The sequence below is a fragment of the Strix aluco genome, chromosome 17, assembly GCF_031877795.1.
Source record: "Strix aluco isolate bStrAlu1 chromosome 17, bStrAlu1.hap1, whole genome shotgun sequence".
Classification (NCBI taxonomy): Eukaryota; Metazoa; Chordata; class Aves; order Strigiformes; family Strigidae; genus Strix; species Strix aluco.
Window position 1 is genome coordinate 2,605,399 of NC_133947.1, and position 22,867 is coordinate 2,628,265.

General features: G+C 45.0%; 1 protein-coding gene across 7 annotated transcripts in view; it reads left to right on the forward strand.

Moving 5' to 3' along the window:
• Positions 1-19,371, forward strand: part of KCNQ2 (potassium voltage-gated channel subfamily Q member 2) — a 78,459-nt gene extending 59,088 nt beyond the window's left edge. For 4 of the 7 annotated variants that reach the window (XM_074843583.1, XM_074843577.1, XM_074843578.1 and 1 more), the window contains 2 exons: positions 7,696-7,819; positions 8,556-19,371. In XM_074843583.1, coding sequence (XP_074699684.1) covers positions 7,696-7,819; positions 8,556-9,275 — 844 coding nt within the window. In that variant the 3' untranslated portion in view covers positions 9,276-19,371. Of the gene's footprint in view, positions 1-1,886; positions 1,995-7,695; positions 7,820-8,555 lie in introns of all 7 variants that reach the window. The other 3 variants (XM_074843581.1, XM_074843584.1, XM_074843585.1) reach the window with 1 other exon arrangement.
• The last annotated feature ends 3,496 nt before the right edge of the window (positions 19,372-22,867 follow it).

Below are 22,867 nucleotides of genomic sequence, written 5' to 3' on the forward strand. Positions count from 1 at the left end.
TCCTCTGGAAGCCACTGGGGAAATTTTCCTTTAATTTCAAACCCATCTAGGTCCCTGGTAGAGTCAGAAGTTGTGAGAAAAAATGTGTTTGGGTATGCAAACAGCTAATATGAACCCCAGGAGTGGAACAGGAAAGTTGTCTTAGGAAAAAGAGGAATCTCTCTTCTGCCATTTATCTCTGAGAGACCATTTTAACTCTGCTATTTTTGATGCTCAAGCAGCAGAGGTAGCTTTCTCAGCGTTGCTGCACGCTGTGCGTTTCCCATTTCCAGATATGCATCCAGAAGGTAAATTCTCCCTTGCGATGGAGACTAAAATATCCTGGAGAATTTCCTCTCTTTGAGCCTCGCACCCCCATTCAGTATGAATTCAATGATTATAGATCCAAGATGTGTAGCTGAATCTGGAGAAGGAAGAGGAGGAGGAGGAGGGGAGTGATATTTCCTAATTTTAATAACCTGAAACGAGAGGCCTCCAGGCTGCATCTGCAGGTAGTGAGCTGTTGGGGTTGTCATCTCCACTGGCTGCAGGTGGGACACCTGAGTTTTCAGCACCCCAAGCTGGTGTGGCAGATTGCCTCTCTGTCCACCCAAGTCTCCCATGGCCAATCCTTCAAGGTGATGTCCTACAAAGACAGCGTGGTTTGTTTGGCTGTTTTCTGGGGTGGTTGGGATAAGGAATTGCAGCTTTCAGAGACCAAACTGAATTCTCCTCTTAGCTGTAACCATGGGACTGTGAGGCTGAGGTTGCTGAGGCTGGACTAGCCCAGGGCTGCCACTCACCCCATTGCAGGGAAGTCAGGAGGACCAGGAGCTGCTTCAAAAGTGTGAAGTACCTGGATTTGGGATCCAGGGCTACCAGGCAGCTTCACTGGTTTCACTGTCCCCACTGAGCAGGAGATCAGTGATGGTGATGGGAGCAGACCCCCTTGGGGTCATCCTTCGCAGCGCTCATCATCATCGTAGCCAGATGGGCACCAGGAGGTCCCACGGTCACCTACCCAGTACAACTGGAAGGGGCACCTTGTAGACGAGGTGTGTGCCTGGGATGGTTGTGGCCGACGTTGGGACACAACCAACTGGCACTAGAAATACAGTGCACCCATATGGTGGAGCCCAGGGAGGTTGTCACGGGGCACCTTGGAGAACAGATATTTTTATTTCCCTTTCCTTCAGCAGTCAGAGTAGTGTGTTGTCCCTGCCAGCTCAGCTCAGCAGGGCTGGCTGTGATCTCCCGTAGCCAGGGCTTTGGTGGATTAAAGCTGCATTCAAGCAAATTTCTGGGGTGTTTACATGCACTTTCCTCTTTAATCATTAATGCCTCTGTCACTGTGTCTGTAATTGCTCTTTTCAGTGTTGTGTTCACACTGTCTCGTGTCTCATCCTGACACCTTGCCAACCATGGATGTCTCCCATTCATTGAGTTACACAATCCCGCAGCATATCTCGTCGACTCCCAATGGCTCATGCTTTTCTGAACTAGCTGAGGATGTGTTGTCTAGCACTGGAACTGAAAGGAGAATTAATATATGTTTCATATCCAACAGCCTCAGTGGGATATTGCTACACATATGCAAATATATTCCAGAGGGTAAAGCATGTTGCCTATTATATCTGGGGCGGGGGGGTCACCTAATGATGTTTCAGTGGTGCCTAAATCTCCAAATCTTACCCCAGGGTGGATAAGACTCTGGCTTTCACTGGCAACCAGGTGGTAGGAGAGCGCCTCCTGTTTCCAGCAGAGTATATTTTCAAAATCACTCTCTTTCTCTCTCTGTCGTTCTGTTTTTCAGTTGTTTCTCTCTGCAACTTTTCTGACCAACTTTTCTCTACGTGTTGCTTCATTATGCATTTTGCTGGTGTCTTTTTTCTTATTTACTTTGCCAGGATAGATATGATTGTGGGTCCCCCACCCCCTTCAACTCCCCGGCATAAGAAGTATCCAACCAAAGGACCCATGTATTCTTCCAAAGAATCTCCCCAATACTCGCCTAGGTTAGGATTCACCAAAATGCCGCTTTCTCTGGATTTTTCATTTGCTTAATGTCAAACCCCTTTCATGCCAGTTATATGACGGCATTTATCACCTAGCAGTGCAGGTTGCTAAATCGTGACTCAGAGGGGCTTGCTACTCTGGGTGTGCTCTGATGTACTTTCAGTAATGAGCTTTCACACTAGGCAAGCCAAAGGAAAAAAAAAGGGACATTCATACAGTCATCAATAACCATCAGTTTCTTCAGCTAGCGTATTTTCTATTTTCAGTCTTCTTCTAGGTGTTCGAAAGCAAATTTATATCTTTTTAAAATCTCGTATTTTATCAGGCTAGCTTCAAATGTAAAAGGTGGAATATTTACCCACAAAGCCAATATAAACTGAACGATTTACTTTCTAAAAGATTAAACACTCCACACACAGGCAAAGGAGCCTCTGCAGCTCTTTGTACTATGAAATGAGTTTACTTCAGTGGGCAAAGTAAGAATGAAGTGTTTCATATCCAATGAACACAGTGGTCTCTTTTTGAGATGCAACTCTACTGACCACGGAGGAAAAAATTACGTTAAAATATTCCAACCACGGGACTCATTAAAAGAAATAAAATCCTGATTTTGCAAGCAAAAAGAAGAGCAGGAGTCAAACCCAGCCCTCAGTCATGCAGCGAGATTTTTCTCATTGCCCTTCTTAAGTTCTCTCCTTAGGTAAAACCATACCTGAAGCTGATGCAACGAGGAACATATTCTCACTGAAGTTCCCATTTTAGAGCATTCTGAGGTCTGGTCAGCAGGGCCATGAGCTGAGCTGAGCTGTATTTTCACCTTGTATTGAGACCACTGGAGCCGAAGGCAGGTGTAAATATTTGCCAGAAAGTAATTTTCCATGCACAGATAGTAGGTGATTTTTAAAATAAGCAAGTGTAGCCTCAAATATTTTTTCTTTCTAAATATACTTGCCCTCCCTAAGAGCTAATACATGACAAATCTCTTGATTTTTATTTAAGCTGCTCTGAGTAATCTTCACTAGAGGAATGTGAGTAAAAGGAATATCAAAAGCTTACCTTTTCCCACTCAGCTAGCTCAAAGATTGAAAAAAAAAAAAAAAGAGAGAATTTTCCAGAAGCTCCAAGCTTTATGCTTGGGAAAAAAATGCTCTAAGAAAAGCATTTTTACCATTTCTCCTCCCTGCCAAATGGTGAAGCCCAAACCTAGTCTTTAAAAATGAAATAACTTTCTTATTTACAGAAACATTTTGATTTTAAAATAAAAATACATATTTAAATGGATTTTTCCGTATTTAACCTATAAGATTAGGTGTGCAACAAGCCTTCACTAGAGGCAAGATTTTCATGTGAAAGCTTGTGCCTCGCACACAGAAAAGGTGATTGATGGATGTTAGGGGAGGAGGCCTCAAACTGGAATACTTAATTTTATTCAGTCTGTATCAGCTTAATGACTTTTTCCCCCCTGTTTTTACAGTTTCTAATACTGATGTCCAGATTAAAAATTTGTTCTCGCATGCCCACTAGGCTCCTGGGACATTAAGATTTTTTTAATAATTGCTCCCTTTTAAAATTATTTTTCTCATTTCTTCTTTATGTGGTTGAGAGGCTCCAGAAAGCAGCGCAGTACAGAAGGCTGCTGCAATCGCTGCTCCCATCATGAAAAGGCTTTGTTGTCCTAAATTTTGGCAGACACCAGTGGGACTTGTGAGGTCCTTGAGGTGCCTGATGGCTGGGAACCAGAGCTCTGAGCAGCCCCAAGCCCAGATCCAAAAACTCTGGGTCAGGCTCTGCTGCTGATGTGCCGTGGAGTCCCCATGGGCTGCACCAGCCTCTCCTCTTTTAGCACGTACACCCCTGTTTTAGCCAAATGCTTCCCAGAGAAACAAAACCGAGGGATGTCCCATGAGCTGTCTCAACCCTGTGGGTTGCATTGTGGTGCTCTAGTCACAAGGGCTCAGTTCAGCCAAAGAGTTTCTGCAGGTAGCTCCCAGCAGAGGCAGCTGGATACTAGTGGATGCCCACGGCTGTGGTTTGGCTGAAGGTGTTTGCTCCATGCTGTACACACAGACAATTTGAATTAAATTCCCTTGATCAGCTGATTTAATGTAGAATAGATGCAACCTCAGCTGTAGTTTTTAGACAATAGATATTGGTCAAAATATGCCTAGAGCAAACTTTATTGCCAAATGAAGAGGTAAGTAGCCAGTCCTGTGACATGGATGAAGGGGGTTTGGCTTCAATGCCTGGATTGTGTACAAAAAATTATAAGAGATAAAGAAAAAAAGAAAAGAATTGAATATATATTCCCAAACACTTCATTTTTATCTCATTTGAGCCGTTTGACCTTTTGATGTCTGCTTCTGGCCCGAGGGTGACATATTACACCTCTTTGCATGCACTGTTAGCATGAAGCATAATGAAGCATGAGAAAACCTGCACTGTGGCTGATGCAAGACCTTACATTTTTTTTGTATCATTAGAAAGAAGGAAAGATATCAAAATCCACTTTAAAGAGCAACCCCCTTTCTCTCTCCCTCCCAAACTAAGACCCAGCAGAGCCTATCAAGGACAGCAGATGGCACAGTTTGTCATGCATCGTTAGAAATCTCTGAATCCTCTTCTGCCACGAAGGGAAAGACACAGGTCTGACTCTTCCAAAGCCTCAGCTGAATTCTTCCCTCTGCACGTGTGTATTTGACACAGACAAAATAAGTGTTGGGAAGACACAAGGCTCCCCACGGGATCTAGTGCAGAAGTGGGGTTTGGCATCTCAGAATATTTGTGGTCCTTTGTCACGCAGTAGGAACATACAATATCCCCCTCTGCCTGCAAAGGTGGAATGTGTTCTCTCTTCTTCATTTTTTCAGCCTTGCTGCCCAATTTGGACAAAACCTCAAACTCTTTTATAATGGCCAAAAGGACCTCCTGCTCTTTGCGGTCCTCAGCTAGGTACAGGTGGGTTGGGAACTCATGAGGAAATTATTCTCATCTCTTGTATTAGATAAGGCACAAATGAAATCTCTGCGCTTTGCTGCGGGTAGGAGCACTCTCCTCTGGTCTAACTTCTGCCATGGGAAGGGGTGGGAGATCTCAAGCCTGGTTTCTCCCATCAAGAGAGAAGGACTTGGTTCACCTTATTCTCCCCTCTCTGCACTGAAGCCCACAGATGCCCACTGCAGTGGTCCTCGGTGCAGACCCTGCCTCCAAGGCGAGATCTAGCTCTCTGGTTTCTGAGAGCTGTGGAAGATGACCACCTCAGGCGTCAGGACGATGTTAAAGTATAGACACGAAGGGAATGAATCAAGCAGGAATTCTCCTGGGCTCTGGTATCAGTGGTATATGGGCAAGGGCTTCTGAATGCTTTGTGGGTGAGCTCTGTGAAGGGCTTCAGTCCTGCTTTTAAATCACAGCAGGTCTACAGTCAAGTTTTGTCCAGCCTGAAGGTGATGGAAGCAGTGCTCTTCTATATGATAGTAGTGATCACACCATCTGTGAAGTGCCAGCTGGCCTCCTGTGCTTCGCATGGGTCATGCGAGGTTCACTTCCTGGATAGCTCTTCTCTTAAGGACACGGAAGAGAGCAGAAGTCCTTCCTCAATTTCTGCAAGATCAGAACTAGGGTTGCACAAGACTGTCTCTGCTCTTAGGGTACACCACAGCACGGCAATGTTCAGTTTTCCTCTCTTTGTTACCGTCTGTCCTGCCTCCCTGCTCTACTCAGCCACTGTTGAAGGACATCTCATTTCCATTAGTGGGCACATTTCAGTGTTAGTGCTGTGCTAGATGGGACACGAGGACAGAGCACCCTGATTGTTGTTGGCCTTCCACAATATTCAGTAGCATTTAGACTTTGGGCCTCTCTAAACGCGTGTTCATTGTTTTACTAGTCTACTTGCTTGTGCATACAGGAGAGGAGTTCGTACAGTGGCTGTACTACGCCTTGACTTGTGATTCCAAACCAAGGTAGCCCGAGGTATCCAATTTAATACCTCTTTGCTTACATGGTAGCAGCATTGTCGTAGGATTTCTTGTGCTGTATGTCATGTCAATAATTGCATCCCTTGTGGGGAGTTCCTGTACATGTCAATAATTTCCTTCTCCCATTACAAGAGAGAAATAAGGCATGCGTATTCCTCGCACTTGTAATTACAGCACTTGGTGCTCCTTGTACTCCTGTGCTTATATGGCTAAGCAGAGGATCAAACATGACTTTTTAAACAAAATGGTACTCTGTCACATCCCTGCCCAAATGAAGTATCTTCTGGGATCAAAGATAAACACTAAAATAATTGTTGGCTTATATTTTCGGTCTTTGGTGTGATGTGCTCACCCACTTCATCTCTCTTTAGGCCAGATCTTCTGGTGCTGTAAACTGCTGTTGCTCTAATATAAGCCAAGGGAGCCACGCCGGTCCATACCCACTGATATCTGTCCCTTAATGTCAACAGCCAACATATATATTAAGTCCCTGTCAAATGTAAAGAAAACAGATGGCTCTTGTGTTGGAAATAGCCTCACGTCTCATTCCTTTCCTTGGTTTTTGTTCATTTTCCCCTGTCTGTCTGTGTTCAGCTCCCTCCTTTTCCTCCTCCTGGTGCATGGACCCATGGCCCACACGGCAGAACTGCGTAAGAAGCATTTTGAGTTTTCTGCTCAAGATACCTCAAGTTGGTTTCAGTCAGATTAATTAACCCTTCTTTTCCCCTGCCACCCTTATATTTGGTGCATTATGCAAGAGTAAAGTTTGCCTGGCGTAGAATTAGGTTATAAACCGAGATGCCATTAAGAATCTATTCCAAAACCAAGTTGCTCCCCTGACTTTTGAGGGATCAAGAAGCTCCAGTGTTTACTCTCTAGAAAATTTATATTTGATGCCTCAAATAAAATTGACTTCCAGCTTCCAAACTGTCTCCGCCCTCCTTCTTCCTCTGCATACGAAGGTGTGTATCAACCCAGGTGTTTCTATACTGGGAATGAGGAGTTGCAAATGTAACGTGTGTAAAGCAGTTAGTACCAAACAACATGCCCAGTAGCTTTAGCTGCTGATTTGGCAGGAGTGTCCTCTGCTGTTACCAGCTTGGAGCTCTGCTAATAGAAAATGTCTAATGATACAGGTGTGAATTGCAGTAGCATTCAGATGAAGACAATTTTGTAATGTTTGGTGAGTTATGACCAAAGTCAGCCTTGATTTAATTCCACTAAAACAGTTAGCACGACACCTGTTTGTCTGGATCTTAGGACAAGTGGCTCATTTCCATGGACATGAAAATTGCACACTTACATTTGCATCTAGGAGAGGAAACTGCTGCAAAGACTGAAAAAAATCCCATTGACATACGCTAGACAGAAAACTCGATCTTCCCCAATAATTTCTCAGTACAAATAAGAAGTTAATTGATTTGGAAGAAAGCCAGTTAAAGAAGTTCTTTGCAGTGGGTAAATTTACTGTGCATAATGTGCCAGGTTTTATCTGTATAAACAGAAATGGATAATTTCAAACTCTGCTAATACTGCTCTGAATTTTGCATCTGAATTAACACTTCAGTGCCACTGCGTGTCTGTGAGTAATTTGGAGTGTTGGTTGGGAGAGAGGCTGTTGCTTTGTCCCATGGAGGCGCGACAAGCGGAGCTCTCCTTGCCTGCTGCCTCCAACTGACTCCAGGTCCTTTTCCGGGGGTGGGGGATTTTCTGATCCCGGTAGAGTTGACCAGATTGTTGGGAGAGGATCCTCCATGACCGACAAGGATCGGACCAAAGGGCCAGCAGAGGGGGAGCTGCCTGAAGACCCCAGCATGATGGGCAGGCTTGGAAAAGTTGAAAAACAGGTATATTGGGACAGGAGGGGGTTCTTATCAGAGGGTGTTGCGTGCACTGTGTTGTTTTTTTCTTGCCTTATTTTTCCACAGTGGGGCTTTACCATTTAGAAAAAAAAGTAAGAGCTAAGAATATTAAGAATATTTTGAAAAAGAAACAAAGTGGATCGTATGAAAGGGCACTAAATGAAGTACTTAGAAGCCTAAGTACTACTTTCAAAACAGACACTTTGGAGTCTGTGACATACAGTCTTTCTTTCTTAGGGAGTTTACCAAAAGTATTTTTGAAAACGGCACATTGGTTTCTTTGCCATCATAGTAGACATGTTTGAAATGAGTCCATGAGCCTGGCTGCTGTAGCTGCTGGCCTTGCCAAAGATTAAAATCTTCTTAGAGGATAAGGCTCAGAAATCCCCATGGCCGTCTGAGCCCAGGCAAGTGCCAAATGCCATAAGGAGCTGAAAGGATGCGAGTGTGCTCCAGCTTTCCTGGAATTTGGTGCCTGTCAAAAAGATTATAGAAGCTTAAGGAAAACCCTGTAACAAGGTGGAGAATTAAATGCTTCCGAACAGAACAATTAAATATTTACTAAAAGTTTCAGTCTGGTGTAGTCACTGTAGGCAGAGGTCATCTACGAAGCCCAGCCCCACACTTGTGGGTAGATGGGTTGGAAGTTGCTTGTACTCAGGGTGTTAATGTACTTCAACCTGCATGCAGCGTGTGACACTGGTACTGTGGTGTTTTGCAGGTTCAGTCAATGGAGAAGAAGCTGGACTTCCTGGTGAACATTTACATGCAGCGGATGGGCATCCCACCAACGGAGACAGAGGCTTATTTTGGGTCCAAAGAACCAGACCCAGCACCTCCCTACCACAGCCCTGAAGACAGCAGAGAGCACATTGACAAGAACGGCTGCATCATCAAGATCATCAGGTCCACTAGCTCCATGGGTCAGAAGAACTTCTCTGCCCCACCAGCCCCGACCAACACATGCCCGCCCTCGACGTCATGCCAGCAGCAGGTCTACCAGCGGCAAAGCCATGGCTCCTCGCCCGTTGGAGACCCCGGCTCGCTGGTCCGCATCCCACCTCCGCCCTCCCACGAGCGCTCCTTGTCAGCGTACAGCGGTGGGCACAGGGCGAGCGCAGAGTACCTGAGGAATGAAGACATTACAACCAAACACCACGAGAGTGCCATGAGAGACAGCGACACATCCATCTCCATCCCCTCGGTAGACCACGAGGAACTGGAGCGTTCTTTCAGCGGCTTTAGCATCTCCCAGTCCAAAGAAAATTTGGACATCCTTAACAACGGTTGCTATGCAGCCGTGGCCAAAATCAGACCCTACATTGCAGAAGGGGAATCAGACACCGATTCTGACCTCTGCACGCCCTGCGGTCCTCCTCCCAGGTCGGCCACGGGCGAGGGACCCTTCAGTGACATGGGCTGGTCAGCCCCCAGGCAGTGAAGCCTTCTTGCAGCCACCGAGCCACGTCCAAGCGCTGGCAGCTGCCCGCTCCAGCTGTCCACGCGTTGAACTTCTCAAGGAGATTGACAGCTAAGGTTTTCCTCCTTCTAGGACATCCTTAGCTGGCAGATATTTTCTTGCAGCTTACTCTGGGGGTGGGACCGAGCAGGTCTGAGCCTGCATTTGTGGAAGAGGTCATGGTGGTGAGCGAACTGGAGCTGTGAAGTCCAGATTTCTTTCATACTCTCTTTCTAAGATCATTACGTGAAATTATTTCATGGTGCAGGGTAGGCAATTTGCATTTCTTGGGAATCTTCAGAAGTGCAGGGCAGGAATAAATCAGCTGGCCAGGGCTTTTGGAGGTCACAGTAACTGGTGGCTGACAAGTGTTGGGTGGGAATTACCACATCTTGGCACTGGTGATTACTCCTTTAGGTATTCTGGAGTTGCGGAATGAACACGTGTCTGTGTCTGGCTTAGATTTCAGGTCACGTGTAATTATGGGAGGGGTTGTTACTCTGTGGTTCCTCATTAGCTGTCAGGAAGGTGGCATAATTCCAATATAACACATGGAAATATTGCGTAGGCCCCTAGAAGAGAGGGATGGTGGCTGGAATATTTGCATGAACAGAAGACATGGCCTCGTAGTGGGACAGGTTAGGATACCACTCTGAACCAGAACAGTTTGGAAGTTACCCTATTTGAGGAAACTGAAAGACTCAGAAATATGAGCTTGAGTGCAAGAAGAGAGACAACCCAGAGAGCAGAGAAATGAGACAGAGAAGGAGGACAAGAGATGACGGGGCTGGAATTTTGTGTTTTAAGCCATGTATTATATTTAATTATCTCTCCTCCCGTTGATAGCGGACCTGCAGGTGCTTTGGAAGCAAAGGCAAACCAAAGGCAACCCCTCTGGAGGGCTGCCATGGTGTGAAGCCATTCTCGTGGCCAACAGTGGTGTTGTGGAGGCACGGCCACCAGGCCAAAGGGAAAGGGTGGATATGCAAGATGCTGTGGTCCCCACATTGCTGCGAGTTAAGTGCTGAGCTCCATCCTTGTGAAGCCCTGTTGGCCAGAGTAGGCACTTTTCTTACAGTTTGCATTGTGCCTGAACACTTTTGCACACACTATGCCCTGTGAAAATCTTCCCTTTCTTCTCTGCCCTGCCAAGAATCTCACACCCACGTTCTTGGGACATCCTTCGGTTTCGTTTGGATCCCTCAAGCTGAGTTAAGAGGTGCTTCTTCGTTTCTTCATGGTCTTTCAGAAGCCTCTTACCTGTGCTTGCCCACAAGTTGTGCCAATCCAAGTCTGCCCCGTTTCATTGTTGTTAAAGTACTTTTACTCGGAAAGATCATTGTGTCATTACCAGGAACCTCAGCGGCGCATTCAGCTGGGGGAAGGCGAGGGGAAAAGCAATGCTCAAAGTTTCTTTTGGGACCAAAACGAAGCCACAAAGTGATCCTTTACATGGATAGGTTGATGGGGTTTTTTTTGCGAGGGGGTGGATCAGGAAAAGTTGTGTTTGGGATCCATCTCCAGGGCTGGGACACCATGGCTGGCATTGTGCCTCTGAACCCTGCCATGTATCTACAGCCCAAATCCCGTGTGTGCTTTCTGCTGGGGCTGGGGCTGTGGTTTCAAAACTCATCTCTCCACATTTTTCCTGTGTCATATCAAGAGCCTGTTAAGGATATTTAGGTGACAACTTCATTTCTGTGTGGCCTTTGAGAGGTTGAACTGGCTTGGGGTGAAGGGAGAATCACAGCCTTTTTCTCTCCTCCCGTTTGCTTGACCAGAGGCAGCAACCAGGGGAGACCCAGGACTGTTTTGGCCTTAGGGAACATGTGGGTGCAGTCTGACAGCTTGCAGACAGGAAATAAAACCATCCTTTTGCTAGTGCTCAGGACCAACACGCAGGTCTTCACATGGCATTGAGGAGTGGGGAAAGGCTCTGCACAATTTTTCCTGCCATTTTTCACCATTCAGGAGGGGAAAACATTTTTTTTAGAGGGAACCTAGGCTTCCAGCCATGCTAGTTCCTTTCCTATTTGAACCATTTGTTACCTCCTGCAATTTTTCCCTCTCTGCTTGTGCTCCCAAACTCCTTTTGGCTCCAGTTTTCTTTGTGCAAAATGAACCCAGCGATGCCCTTGACGTCCTTACAGAGAAAGATTTGAATGCAAAACGGCTGCAAATCGTGCAGATTTGCCCCTGACGTGTGGCAAAATGAGATGCCTTCTGGTCGAACAAGAAATGTCAGCAGGTCTCAAGTCAGACTTGGTGGCATGTGTTTTCTAGTGACCACAAGAATGGAAATTGCATTGGGTGAGGCAAAAGTCAACATTGTTCCAGCCAGCTGCTCGCTGCAAATTTTGTCCAAGTCAGAGATAATGAAGATTTGTTATCTGATTTGTTCATAATTACTTTTCAAGGCCTGCTGGAAATTTGGCACAAAAGGGTATGATATAAAGGCAGGGAATCCAGATGAGGATGAGGATGATGTCATGTGGTCCTATTGCAGCACAGGTACATGACTGGTCTTTAATGTAGGAGGCAAAGTCAACAGGACTTCAAGGCACAATTTTTGTGGGGTGTGATTTTCATCATGTCCTAGTTTTGAAGCCCTGTTGGCTCTGTTTAGAATGTCCATTTCCTAGTTCTTATTGCAAAATCCCTTTCTCCTGCCTGCATGATGTTACACCAGTGAAAGCACATACTGCCAGTGTGTCCCAAGGAGACGCAGTTCCACTGTGTGCTCGGAGTTTTCCACAGGCTGAAGTTCTGGCAGTCTTGTGCCCCCTTTAGGGATTGCGTAGGGAGAATTGGGGTTTCCCTCTTCAAGTTACTAAACCAGAGTTCATAAAGATCTTCTGACTTGTAACTTTAAAATATGTTGGATTTGTCCCACAATCACTGATTACACGCAGCACAGATTGTATCTCGCTGCTACAAATTTCACATAGAATTTTTTTTTTTTTGAAAGGTGTAAAAAATATTCCACCTTTATCTGTGGCATCATTTCAAACAAATTCTGACACGTGCTTCCATCCACAACCAAGCCATAAATCATCAGTCCTCATTCATCCAGGCAAAAATACTTGGATTTTTGGGTTAACTTACACCAGAATTAACTTCAAATAATGGTCCTTATTTTCATGAAATGATTTATGCCTGCATAAATGGTAACAGAGCCTGCTCGTTGCTTATTGACATAAAATTTCATTCCCGTCCTAAATCAAAGTCCAGTATTCCCTGCAAAGTCTTCACTTTCAATCCCTCAATTCCCCCATTGCCTGTATCACACACTCCTGGTGATAATCTCCCACAAGAACTCTTAACCATTGGATTAAAAGAAAATAAATTGGGTTTGTTTTGCTAATAAGGCAGTTCCAATGATAAAGACCTTTAAAAGGATGGACAGGCAAACTGTCCCTCTGCTGAGCCTCTCTTGGGCTGATCTTTGCTCCCCTGTTCCTCCCAAGTCTGATTCTGTATTTTTTGGAGGACAGAAACAAGTTTTAGACAATGCCGAGTGTGGACAGAAGAAGGTGTGAAAGCCAAATTTCCCGCAGGCTATCTTGAACTGCTCGGGGGGTGCCCGTGCCCATGCACGATTTGTGCACAGAGCCTGGTTTCAAGGTGCATCTGTGCAGGTTTTGAAGCCATGGCTTTGGACCAGAGCCTGGGATCTGGTCTCCAAGAAACTTTTTGACTTCTTTTTTTTCAAAATCTGGGTCTAGGTCTGGAGAGAAATACTGCAAATGGCCACACCTGCGGGATGGAGCAATCCCTGAGAGTGGGACCTGCAGCTGCAATCAGTTTTAGGGTGCTTCAGGTCCAAGCATGAGTTCAAGCTGTCTGAGGAGTTCATGTCTCCAGACAGGAGACGTGGCTGGAGATGATGCAGTCTCTATGCAGGTGGCCTTTCACAATGTGACCCTGAGACATAGGAACAGAGCACTAGCCATAAGTCGAATTTCCCAATATTTGGGAAGGACTTTAATGTTACTCAAGTGCAGATTTTGTATGTGAATTTCCTTGTTGACTCATTTTCTTATTAATAATTTTTAAAACAAAAATGTCAAGGAACTCACTGAAAACAAACCTCTTGTCCAGCTCAGAAAGCCATTGTATTTCTTTAGACAGACTCTGTGATAGATCAGATTTTCTAAAAATGTATTTTGTTTCAAATGCTGCTTAATAGATCCAAATAAATTCTGCAGGGTCATTGCTATTTACAGATAAATAGGTATATTTTTACATTTTTTAATTGATTTTTAAGATTTTAAATTATGTGGATTTTTAGAACAAGTTTGTATAATCTACCTGAGAAGCCAGAGCATCACCTCAGATACAAATGCTCCCCTTCCTAACAGTTACCCAAGAGAAAAGAAAAACAGGTTTACTCCTATTTTGCTCAAGAGGGAGCTACTGCAAACCTCATTTCCGTTGTATCCTCAGACCACTATGGTCACAGCAACATTATTGCTAAAACCAAAATGTAACTCTTAAAAGAGAAACTGAAATTCCCAAGGATTTTGCCCAAGAGTTGTCCCATATAAAGACCCTTAGCAGTGAGTATTTTATTGGGAATGTTAAAAAGCTCAGGAGCAGGCTAAGGATTCCTGTTTCTCCATCCACGCTCGTGTGAACCCTCAGGTTGAGCGAGCCCTGAGCCTCCATCCCTTCCTTCCCAGCACGCCTGTGGTCCTCCGACGCACGCCCACACGTCTGCATCCTCTGTCACCCGCTCTCCATCATGGGTCAGCATCTTCTGTTTTCATCAGCTTCCTTTTCGTGAACCAGAAACAAGGAAATCAGATACAAAAGCTCCTCCACCTGCAAGTAACATTGAGGCTGCGATGCAGAGGGCTGTGGCATGGGGGTGAGGGCAGCAGCCCCCTCCAAGCCCTGCGTGGGTCACTGCTGCTCAGCAGTGTAAAAGCAAACTCTTGCTTTTAGCACACAAACACCCTGACTTTTCTGCGTCACAGAGCAAAATCTGCTTAGAGCACGGGTGTGGGTTCGTTGGTTTTTTAACAATAACAATAGGGGTTTTTTAAAATAAGTATAATAATAATGCATAGGAACCTTCTTTAGTATATCTTAGTGTTTGATGCCCCAGTGACACAATACTGCTTGCCTTATATTAGTGTCTAGAGGGAGAGGGAGTACACACATTTTGATACAGTATTAATCACGCTTATAATTTAGGTAGCAGCAAGGAGCGGCTGCTGCAGGAGGAGCAGCCGGGTCCTTTTTAACATATGAATGTGCTTTCCGGACTATCTCACTGACTGTACTCTCAATTTTGCCTACTACTGCATGCAGCCTGAGATGAGTAGACAGCAATATGCTCCAGCTGTATCTGCACTCCCAGATTGCTGTAGTACCTGACGAGGTAACGTTGCCAAAAGCACCATTTTTGGGAGAGGTTGTCCTCCCAGTGACCCATCACGTAGGGTGCTGCAGTGCTTCTGTAGGTAACACTGATATAACAAGTGTCTTTCGTGCCACAACTGATCATTGCCTCATCCCTCTGATACAGCATGCACAAACTCCACTTCTACTGCTTGTAACTACAGGGTGAAAAAACTGTGGTTCCTTGAAATGTGTACATGCGGAGGGAGAAATACGAATTGTGTGTAACAATCTCCTTTCCATCCAGATGCCTCTAAGTAGAGCATCCCAGATACCCCTTTCTGAGGGTTTGGAGGAGCAGGCAGGCAGTGCCCAGGATGGAGGCCTGGTCTTCGTTTAGGAGATGTCATTTGAACCCCCGTGTGTGGGACTTGCCATATGTCTGGTGTAATTCCCGTAGGGTTCTCTTGCCTGCATCCAGCTCTGGGGTGCACGTGCGTTTGTGCCTGCAGCCCAGCCCGAGGGACAGGGGGGGAATGTGGCTCCCAAACTTTGGAAACTCCTCTTTGGAACTTTCATCCACCCTTATCTACAGCCCTTGGGGGTCTCGGGGACCCTGCAGCTGTGCCATATCCATTCCTGTGCGGGCATCTCTTACTGTCCTTATGGAGAAGGGCTGAGCTACCTTCATATCTCCATAAACGTTTTGCCACAGTTCTCCCCGCTGTAATACCAGACTGCCGCGGCCTTCAGGGTTTGCCCACCTTGCTGGTGTTTGCAGTCTCTTGTATCTCTTCATGCTGCTGCCATAATCTAGTTTTGACACTGGTCCTATATCCTCGCCTTCCTTGTCCAGACTATATACAAGTGAAGATGTAATGCCAGAACTCTGCTCTGAGATTTGCTTTTGGCCTAGCATCACTAGATGCACCAGAGAGCCTTCATGTTTTGTTAGCATGGCAGTTTTGCTTTTTATTGGCAATTTATTTGCTTTCTCATTGAGCCACCGTGGCCTCAACACATCCCTGGCTTGTCCTGCTGGAGCCTTTCAGCGCAGGGATGGAGTCTGTAAGGGTTTGTCCCCTTGGCTTTAGCTGGTTGCAGTGAAACAGGGATGAGGGTTCAGTTCAGGTTTTCTTGTCAAGCTGAACATCTCAGAGAAGAGTTTACAGACTCTAACAGTGTTGATGCTTTTGCTCCCTGAAGCAAAAGCTGCTTTCAAGACCCCAGTCCCCTTCAGCAGTCCATGCATGTGGTTTTGTATGCCAGGCTCCAGCTCAATAATGGGGAGAAACGGTCCAGGCTGTGCTATTTCCAAAGCTACCAGTGAACCTGGAGCATCTTGCCCTCTCCAAATTCCTGTAAATACAGCTGCAGATTAATTGCTCAAGCAGCATCTCTGCCTAGTCCTGAGAAACTTGAGCTAACCACAAAGCTTTCCAAAACTCAGTGCCAGGCTCAGGCTAGATTTCACCTGCAGCTACGCCTTTAATTTTAGGGCAGGGTTAATGGTTTCAGGTAGAAGCTGTGCCAGAATCTCCAGTTTGGATGGTTCTGGCCCAAAACCAAGACTGAATGTCACACTGCTGGTGAAGCTTCTCCTAGAATTTCAGCGCCATTTGACACTGATGACTGTGGACCTGGGGAGATGCTCTCTCCTTCCCACTCCACACAAGAAAAGGTCGGCACAAGCCTTGCAAGCCAAGATGAGAAAATGCCTCCTCATTTTAGCATGCCATGGGCACCCCCCATTAAAAGTAGAAGCAGCATTTCACAGTAATCCCTTCAACCTGACCAACACAGTGGCCATGACCCAGTGTTTCACATATGCAGTGGTGCTCATGAAGGGGATTTATTACAGATGTGCACATAGAGGGCTCAGTCCTTTAGCATCTCTGTAGACGCCTTGCTGGTCATCAGAGCTGGTGACGGATCTTTTCTGCCCTGCCTGGTTATTCACACTGATCCAGCATCTTCCCCGGAGCTGAAGGTGTCCTGTGCTCCCGTCAGCAGGCAGGATGAGGACCCTTCTGTGTTGGTTACTCTTTCCCCAGACCTAGACCCTAAAATTTGAAGTTTCTTTTTCTCAGAAAAATCATGCACGGGGTAGAGAACCTGAGGCTTTCAGGAACACTGAGACAAAACAAGATATAGCTCATAAATGACAGAGATTTTGTTATTTTAAATCAAGAGCAGATTTTAAACATAGTTGCAGTTGCTGCGTGGTATATCAAATGCTTTAGGAGATTCAATAAATTATTCTTATCAATGTTTTATTCTTTTATCAGTAATTCGTATAGGTGGGTGCCACTGTTCTTATACAGCAGTGCTCCACACACTAAAACTATATTCCTGTTTCTCCAGTATAGTCATTGTATTTATAAAATTTATCTTACTTAGTGTCACTTTGGCACACTATCCACATGTACTGCACACAGATTGCACATTACATGCCAAATGCTGATAGGTATCACTACGTGTAATAAGCATATGTGCGTTGAACAGACACCAAGCAAGTGTCACCTGCCTAGTTTCTGATGTGACTCACCATAACTGGGAAAAGAGAAAAAGGAAGATCCTGCTTTGTTAAGAAATACACTGCATTTGAATGCTTCTTTAAACAGATTTAACCAGGAAGCTAGAATAAGTGAGATTGCTCTGCAGTGTTACTTAAAAAACACCTGAACAAAACAAACACACACAGCCCGAAAATACTGAACAACTGCTGTATTTCTAGATATTCTTCATTGCTATTCATCTGAACTGTAAATTCTGTACAGATTGAATGAAGTTCACAGTTTATCTTTGTCATAACCTGCAAGATAAAAGGACAACACAACTTTGGCTGCAAAAGCGTGTGCATGTTGTTTGCGTACATGCATTTACGTATTGCTGTACGTGCAGGTGTATGCAAACACATGCACACGCACGCTTTAAAACAGATAAAGCTGCATCTGAGATGCACAGGGGGAAAAAGTTCTTTTTTTGGAGGTGGGAGAATGGGTAAAACCAAAACAAACGACTGTTTCAATAATATATTTCCATCAAAAAGGAAGATTTGCGAAGGGGGTTGATGTGTAACTGCCATCCCAAGGAGAAATCCCACTTCTGAAGGCAGCACAGGCCATGCAGCAGAGTGATGCAGTTGCTTTAAATAATGTTTTGGCTTCCTTTCAGACAAACAAGCAAAAGAATATAGCGGCTACTGCCAATTCCAAGTCCAAACCCAAAAGCCCATTCCTAGGCCAAACAGTTGTCCTACGCCATTGGAGAGCCAAGGCCAAAGGCTTTCCATGCTGTGACAGGGTGACCCTGACGGCTGTGGTGCTGGCTGATGGGCAGTGCCACGGTCTCCTGCAATCCTGGCATCGCTACTGCGGGCAGAGGATCCTGCTGCCCTCTGGGTCCTGCTCTTACCTTTGCCTACGTATTTAAAAGAGCCCCTAGTTCAGAGACATTTAAGAAGGAGTCATCAAAAGCCAATTTTTGATCTTAGAGTTATGAAAGAAAGTTATAATCAATAAATCTGATTTTCCAAGCAGGTCAGCTCGCAAACCCCGATTGCCCCTATACAGAGATTTCACCGACCTCATCAAATGAATCATCCTCTAGGATTTAATTTTTCCCATATTTTCACAGATAAAAAGATCTATATTGTGTAGAATTTATCCTTCAGTGTTTAATCTAAATAAACAAAGGCTGAAGAGCTAACTTCTCCAGATAAATACTGCTGGATGCCATTGAAAAAATAGTAATCAGATTTTTGCATTGGCCTGAAATTCATCTCTAGGTCCAAAGTTACCAGCTGTAAGAGCTACTTCAGTCCCAGATATGTTTTGTAAGCAAAGGGTACATCCATTGCTGGAGTATGCTGCCATTTCCCTGAGATACCTTGACTCTATCACAGTTTGTAACAGCATCTGGCTCATTTGGCCTTAACTAGGCTAAAAATGGTTCATGCATTTGTCCTGTTGGTGAGCTGAGAGGTGAGTTTCACACCGGGACAGGCCGTTCTCGCTTGGCGCGAGTGCGGGTGCTGCACGCCCTCGCCTCCCGCTCGTAAAAATCTGGGGCTCAGTTGAGCATGAAAGTTTGGTTGTCCTTTAGAAAGCAAAGACAGCTGCTGCTTTGCTTCCTTTAATTTGCTCTGTTGCCTTGGCTTTTTTGCACTTTCGTTTCATCTCCAAAGAATCTCTCATAATGCCTTTGGTACTTATGTACAATTTTAAAACATTTTGTATGTATTGAATGGTACACACTTTCTCTTGTAAAATAGCAATTGGACTTTTTTTTCTTCTTTTTTTTTTGGTGAATGTGTAATTTCCTCTGTACATTTCAATCATGACTTTGTGCAATGTACATTTTATAGGGACAGATGCCAAGGGAATGACCTGTAGTTTCCTAAGGGAATAGCTAGAAGCCGAATGACACAGTCACAGATGGTTTTACATTAGCACCGTGGAAGAGCAACGTAGCCCAGACTTTTACACCAAAGCGTTGAGCGTGATACAGCGTGTACCTTAACATGAATGACTGTGGCAGCTGCAAAACTGTATATGTGTGATATTAAAAACAACAGCGACGGTTGCAATCAGAAGGGAAATGGAGGAAAATTAAATAATCACAATCATTAATTTAAGCCTCAAAGCATCAGAATGGAAAATTTGCATTCAGTAAAAATACCAGAGATTTAACCTTCATGAGATGAAATACACATTTATTTTTCTTTGCACTTCTGTTCACTTCGTTTGTTTATTTCTGGTGATTTCTTGGTGCTTTGGGGACATATTTAATGGCTGGTGAAGAGGAGTGAGATGGTGACTGAGAGCCTGACCCTTCCTGGCATTAAACCTTCACACCTCCCTTTCTTATTTCTAACATTAGAAAACATTTTTCTTTCTGATGTATAAAAATCAAGTTCAGATATCTCAAGTGCACTCAGTTACAAGGACACTGTACCTTCAGAGTCCTTTAATAATATTGATTTTCTTAAGGTTAGACATCAGCTGCATCCTGACAGATAAAGGATGGTTACTGAAGCTCGTCACCCCCCATGCCAGCTCCTTATCACTGTGCTAAAAATTGAGGCTGGTGTCATCGAAGTGGGCTCAGAGCCAAGGAATGGCACTGGAAAGGGACCTTTATCTGTCCCACGAGTTATCTTGCTTACCAGGCATCAGTCTTAAATTAAGAAAGCGCATGCTGGATTTCGGAGAGCTCTCTAGGAGCAAAGTGAATGGACTGACAGTATTTTCCATAGTGAGGTTGGCTGATGAAACAGCAGTTCCATTTTGCAAGAGAAAAGAAAGAAGTAAAATCCCTTCCTCCACACTGTTATTTTTTTCCAGAAAGATGAAGTAGAATCTAGATGAACCAGTGCCTGGATTTTAAACAGCCTGCCAGTCATTTGGACAAGGCAGTGTGAGAGGCTTGGCAGAATAAACAGTTTGCTTCAGGCACAGCAGCCCCCTGGTTGTACCAGATGACTTGGCTCGAAGCCTTCAGCAGCTCCCGTCCTCCCCGAAGCTATTGAAGGCCAGGTGCGAGCGTTTCCCAATGGATACAGCACATTAAGGTGTACTTAAATAACATCATATTTTATCTCATTACGTTTCACACCAGTGAGATAAGCAGGAAAATTCTCAGCATGCTAAATCACATCCCCCCTGCAGCTGCCCCACTGCCCAGACAGGGATGCTGGTGGAGCCAGCCCTGGTACCCGCCGTGCCGAGCAGAGCCCAGCAGACCTGGAGCCCTTGCTCGCATGTTCACCAGGAGACCACGCAGGAGGAGGCATTGATTTTTCTTGGTAATTGGCCTCCAGTGCCCTGATAGTCTGGTCCAGAGGAAAAATCAGGAGGATCCTTTTCCCTGCAGTGGTGAACCCTAACCCTCCTGTGGAGCAGGAGTAAATGCTGGAGCCTTAGAAGAAATTCGTATGAATATACACCACCCAAGTTCCTTCTCACAGCTAAAGCTCCTCAAGGGAAAATGATTTTGATTCAAATTGTTTGGGCAGGGATATTTTACCCTCGGTGCTTTTTACCGCATAGTCTATCAGGATGTCAGGAACTGGGTGCTGAGGAGGTGCGATAACACAATGACATTGCGGTAACTCGGGGACACTCCCATGTTTACAGCCCGCTGACCCCAGCTAGGCAAAAGCAGCTGGCTTGAGAAGTTAAATAAAAATTGTTTTCTCGAATAAGCACAGTTATTTGGGATTGTACATGCAGTGACAGGGTATGAACTTCTGCAGGATGAACTCATTGCCAAAAACTCTGCCAAGATCTGTTCCTAAGCAGAATCCCAGCCTGAGTATTTCTGTGCCTTGTTTACTGACTAATTAAACCATACACTATCCTTGAAAATTGAAGAAACATTTCTTCCTTGTTCACTGGAGGGGTAAGTAGGAGTTGTTACAAGAGGGAGACTCAGGTTGTGAAATCTCACTCCTACTTCTGGGTACCCCATTTAGACACCTGCAGCTTCTCAGTCCAAGGTGAAAAAAGGCCAACTCCAGCTTTTGATCCCAATAACAGCTGACTCCAGCATTTGGGTTTCCAGCCTTGGGTGGGCAGAAACCTTCTTCCTTTCCAAAACTGTGCAATAACTCAGTGGCAGAACCATGAATGAAATTTCTCTGATCCATTTAATGCTACTCCAGCACTGCTCTGGGGTATAATTTACCCTTATTACCTTCTTGGCAGCTCTCTCCTGTTTCCATCAATAGTAACCTAATGGTGGTTTGGGGCATAAAGTATCTGGAAAGAGAAACGTTTTTCAGCAAGGTGGTCGCTCTCTTTATATAAGGAAGTTAATACATAGCTAAACAGAAAGGCATAAAATGAAATGGAAGGAAGAGGAAAAGGGCACAGGACACACTTTAAAAGATTATGTAACTTGGCACAGATAAGGAATTCGGTGAATAATGGAACATGAGATTTTTCACACAACACTCATGAGCAAATTTTTTATCTCCTTGCCGCTGAAAGACTGTTAACAGGAGGCAAGTCAGAGATGGAGAGAGATTTTGGGTACAACTGAAAAGCCAGTGAGATTAGGCTTTAAACCTTTGAATTTAGGTGGTAAAGAAAACAAACAAATGCCTTCGAGCTCCTCTTTCCCCTTTGGCTTTCAGGGATTTCTCAGCTTCAGATGAGTCAGTGCCAGGTACTCCCCCATGACCAGACCTATCCATTACACATTTCCTGATCATTTATTGAACAAATAATTTAGCTGCACTGACACACTTCATCACTCCAGATTTCTAGTACCAACAATGAGTAGAAATCCTTGCCGTTCTTTTCCTCCCTCTGCCACTCATCAGCACCGATGTGAGGTTTTTGTTGATGTGGCATTTCTTTTATTTTTCTCCTTTTTAATCACAAAAAGCAGTTCACAGGTTTGGGGATGGTTCTCTGCACTAAGATACAAACACAGTCTGTGTCTTTTCAGGTCCTGATTTCTTCTTTTGAAGACAAATACTAAAATGAGATTTTGATTCTTTGCCTTCTCTTGACTCAGCTGAAGCTTTTACTGAAATCAGAGAATGAAGGAGCCAGTGAATATAAATCAGTTAAGACAGTTTTAATTAAGTGGTTAAACCAAACAGCAGCACACATCGAGGCATGATAGATTAACTGGGAGAGCTGGTGCACCACGAAATCCCAGCCTCCTGCTAGGCACAAACGGGGCTTTGCTGGAGTAAGTACATGGAGGCACATTTTCCTTGTGTCAAAAGGGTTTGAAATAGGAAATATGAAAGCAATCTTGGGCAGGATAGGGACTGACTCCTGCTCAGTAGTGACATGACCAACAGAGGTGGTGGTACCTTCGGCTCTCCCTCTCCCGGTGAGCCAGGCAGTGGCAGCGCTTCAAAACCACCTGCATTATCTCACCCCTGAGCAGCACATGGGGGCACGTATGTATTGCGTGAACTCCCTCCAGAAGGGCTCAAAGCTGAAATGTCCTCTCCAGCCCATCCTGCATTAAAATCAGAGCTCCTCTTGGTGAGGAAGGAGGCGTGCAGCCTGGACCCTAGATGGCAGAGCAAACACGCTGCTGAGCACCGTGCTGGAAACCTGCCTGCCGCTGCAGAGCATCACCTAAATGGGAGCAGACTAACTGTGAGAGACGACTTGTAAAAACAATTACCGTGCATCCAATTAGTAAGTTAATAAATGTTTGGACTTTGAGACTTGTCTCACCGGTGTGCACTCCATTGG